Below are 3,043 nucleotides of genomic sequence, written 5' to 3'. Positions count from 1 at the left end.
ATTATTACTTCTTTAAACTCCTCATCACCCAACCAAGAGTTATCGAGCCGAAAAAGGGGTGGGTCCCCCATTTCGACGGAACTGTGTTGAGAGACAAAAGAGTGTGATTGATCGGACACCGCACGAGGACGAGACTCTTATTTGCTGAAGGTAAAGAATGCTCGGCGGCCCGTCATATTTTTGTGGAACAGAAATCCCGGAGGACACTAAGTTCGTATAATGAAAAAAAAAAAACAGAGCTTAAAACACTTGATTTAGCCACTATGAATTGGAACATTGTGTTCACTTGTACATAAAATAAAAAAATAAAAATAAAATTGAGCAAAGTGATTAGTCAAAGAACTCTGAGAAGGATGTTAGAGAGGTAAGTGCCTTCCGGGTAAGCTGGGTCGGTGGGATGGTCACACGCCACTCCTCCTTGTCTCACAATTGTAATTCTTCTTCTTGCCATTGTCGCCGCGGCCTGAAGAGAAAAAATACAATACGCCCTAAATTCAAGTGAATAAGATACTATTCACGAGTCTCTGCTATCGGATTGGTAAGAGAGCACTTGCCTGAAGGGTGGGCAAAAACTTTCCGCTCTGTGTCATGGCACCGGAGCAAGAACAGGTCATAAGAAGACCGCCCGGTTTCGTCAATTGCATTGCCAACGAGTTTAGGTTTCTATACATTCCCAATGCACTTTGTAGCACCTGAATCCATAACGCAGCCATTAATGGATGTTGTTAATGTAGGAAATTTTTCCCGCTCCTCGTTTTTTTTTATCTCTCTTCCTTATTTAGTGCAACTTGTTTGTATGTATTATACCCGAGTTTCATTCTGTGCGTTAAAAAAAATCATAGCGGGAACCAATGAAATCTATATACCTTTCTTCGCGGGGCCAATTTCGGAGGATCTAGAATGACGATATCCCAAGTTTCGTTTCTAGAAAGAGCGTCCTTCATGAACACTGTCGCATCTTGTTTCAGAAACGATATTCTTCCCGGATCCATACCATTGAGAGCGATATTTTCTTTGGCCAGCTCTATAGCTGGCAATGATGAATCAACACCTGATAAACAGAAACATTGGGTATACTTGGTCAGAGGCAAAACGGATGGTATAATAATAGAAAATAAAAACATATAGCAGAATCTCTAGTGAATAAATTTCGTTATTATACTCGGTAAAGTAAATATGCAAAGTCTAGTAGAATAGCTGATTTGGGGCACCTGATACAACTAACAAAACCGATATGTTGGTCTCTTCATCGAATTTCTTGCAAGACAAGCAAGTAAAAATGATTTAGGTTGCCTCTCAAATTAAAGTAATTACCGGTGACACTGAGAGCACCGCCTCGAGCGGCGTTCAGGGAGAATCCTCCGCTGTAGCAGCAAAGATCGAGCACTTTCCGACCGTTGGATATCGTCGATACGAATCGACGGTTCTCGCGCTGATCAGCATAGAATCCCGTCTTCTGTCCTTCAAGCGATATCGCATAGCGAATCCCGTTTTCCACTATCTATTCTCCAATAGCTATTACCGGATTAGAAAATGCCAAAACGAAAGAAACAGAACAGAGTGTAAAGCGTTTTAAGTTTATGGTAAAAGTTCTCGCCTTTATTCTCAGATGAGAAGAGGAAGAAGAAGAAGAAGAAGAAGAAGAAGACGAATCGACTTCTTTGAAATCCGACGCTTCCAATCCTTCCTCTTTCAAAATTTCAATGGACGGCCTCCATTTCACGTGATTGATTTCGCCTATTCCACAAACGAACCGCTCAATCTCCGGTCTGTATTTCTCGACCCACGCCGCGGACGACGCTATCACGGCTACGTCCCCAAACACATCGACAATCAGTCCCGATAATCTGCGGCGAAATTAAAACGGTGAGGGAAAAAAAATCGCAACAAATAAATACGACGGGTTCGAAGTTACAATTAAAAAAAAAACCTATCGCCCTCGCTATTAACGAGACGAAAGGCGTTTGTATCGTCCGAGGGAAGCCCCAAATCCTTGCGTAATCTCGCGGCCGCGTCTATTCTCGTCTCGAGCAGATTCACCATGTTCAACGCACTCGAGGGGTCTCTGCAAAAAAAAAAAAAAAAAAAAATCATGATAACATCACTAGGGACAAATAACAAGGCAGTGAAAAAAAAATGACGGGTTTACCCTTGCGCTTCCTCTTGGAGCTGCATGATTCGGACACAGAACATGGAGACGGAATTGTAAATTCCCCAACCGATGGGCTTGTCTTCACCGTCGGCCACAAGAACGGAGTCGCCGCTCTTCGGGGGCGGTTTTCCTACGATGCGGTCCACCGCACCGCTGTACACCATCGGGCTCCCGTTCTTGAACAGCTGGGTTTTCCCTTTCTTCAGCACCACTCTCGCCACGCCTGACCTAACCCCGATTCATAAAATAACCCACGGTTGAATCAAAGATATGGCAAACCCTAGCTACAAATTGGAAATTCGTATTTTAACATAAAGCACTGACAAAAAAAAAAGGCATGGACTTTCCTTTCCTACTTTAACAAAACAAGATTTCATTGGAAATTCTCAGCAAAATGGAATGAGTTGAATGAAAAAAAAATGGAAAATAGGCACTTGTGAATCATATGATAAAACTGTAAATGGGTTTGAGAGAGAGACCTTTGGGATTGTGAGCAAAGGCGAGCTGTTGAAGAGTTGGCGTGGCTGGCAAAGATGAAAGAGCCATAGCCTTTGCCAGTCTCATCCGAACCTGTCGCTGCATTTTTTTTTTTCTTCTTCAGTTAAACCCTGGAAAAACCTTATCAACTGCGAAGTGTTAACTTAAGTTAAAACACAATATGCATTAGGCAGGTGACGTGTGTCTTTATTACTTATTCTACTTTTACATTTTTTTTCTTTAGGTGGTAAATTTACAAACTCGAGCCATTTAACGTCTACAAAGTTTAAGTTACCGGTAGATTGGCTACCGACTAAAATTTTCTTGACAACGAATTGATCCACCAACACCATTTTCTAACCAAAAAAAAAAAAAAAAATTAGTGTGCCTATATAGTACGGTCTGAAGTGATTA

At 41.9% G+C, this 3,043-nt stretch overlaps 1 protein-coding gene across 2 annotated transcripts; it reads right to left on the bottom strand.

Moving 5' to 3' along the window:
• Nucleotides 1-235: 235 nt before the first annotated feature.
• Nucleotides 236-2,779, bottom strand: LOC149379543 (S-adenosyl-L-methionine-dependent methyltransferases superfamily protein). 2 transcript variants are annotated; one of them, XM_089602354.1, is made up of 8 exons: nucleotides 2,632-2,779; nucleotides 2,150-2,375; nucleotides 1,931-2,065; nucleotides 1,598-1,847; nucleotides 1,315-1,501; nucleotides 867-1,051; nucleotides 555-692; nucleotides 236-488 (listed from the first exon to the last, which is right to left on the bottom strand). In XM_089602354.1, the coding sequence occupies exons 1-8, from the start codon at nucleotides 2,732-2,734 to the stop codon at nucleotides 402-404; spliced, it is 1,311 nt and encodes a 436-aa protein (XP_089458480.1). In that variant the 5' UTR covers nucleotides 2,735-2,779; the 3' UTR covers nucleotides 236-401. The 2 variants fall into 2 exon arrangements, with proteins under 2 accessions (XP_089458480.1, XP_089458478.1); XM_089602352.1 differs by having other exon boundaries at nucleotides 236-463; nucleotides 2,632-2,776.
• Between the last annotated feature and the right edge of the window lie 264 nt (nucleotides 2,780-3,043).

Source organism: Urtica dioica, chromosome 12 (assembly GCF_054948205.1).
Source record: "Urtica dioica subsp. dioica isolate 48M chromosome 12, U.dioica_male_clone48M_v1_H2, whole genome shotgun sequence".
Classification (NCBI taxonomy): domain Eukaryota; kingdom Viridiplantae; phylum Streptophyta; class Magnoliopsida; order Rosales; family Urticaceae; genus Urtica; species Urtica dioica.
The sequence above is the reverse complement of the archived record's forward strand: the minus strand, read 5'-3'. Positions and strand labels throughout refer to the sequence as shown.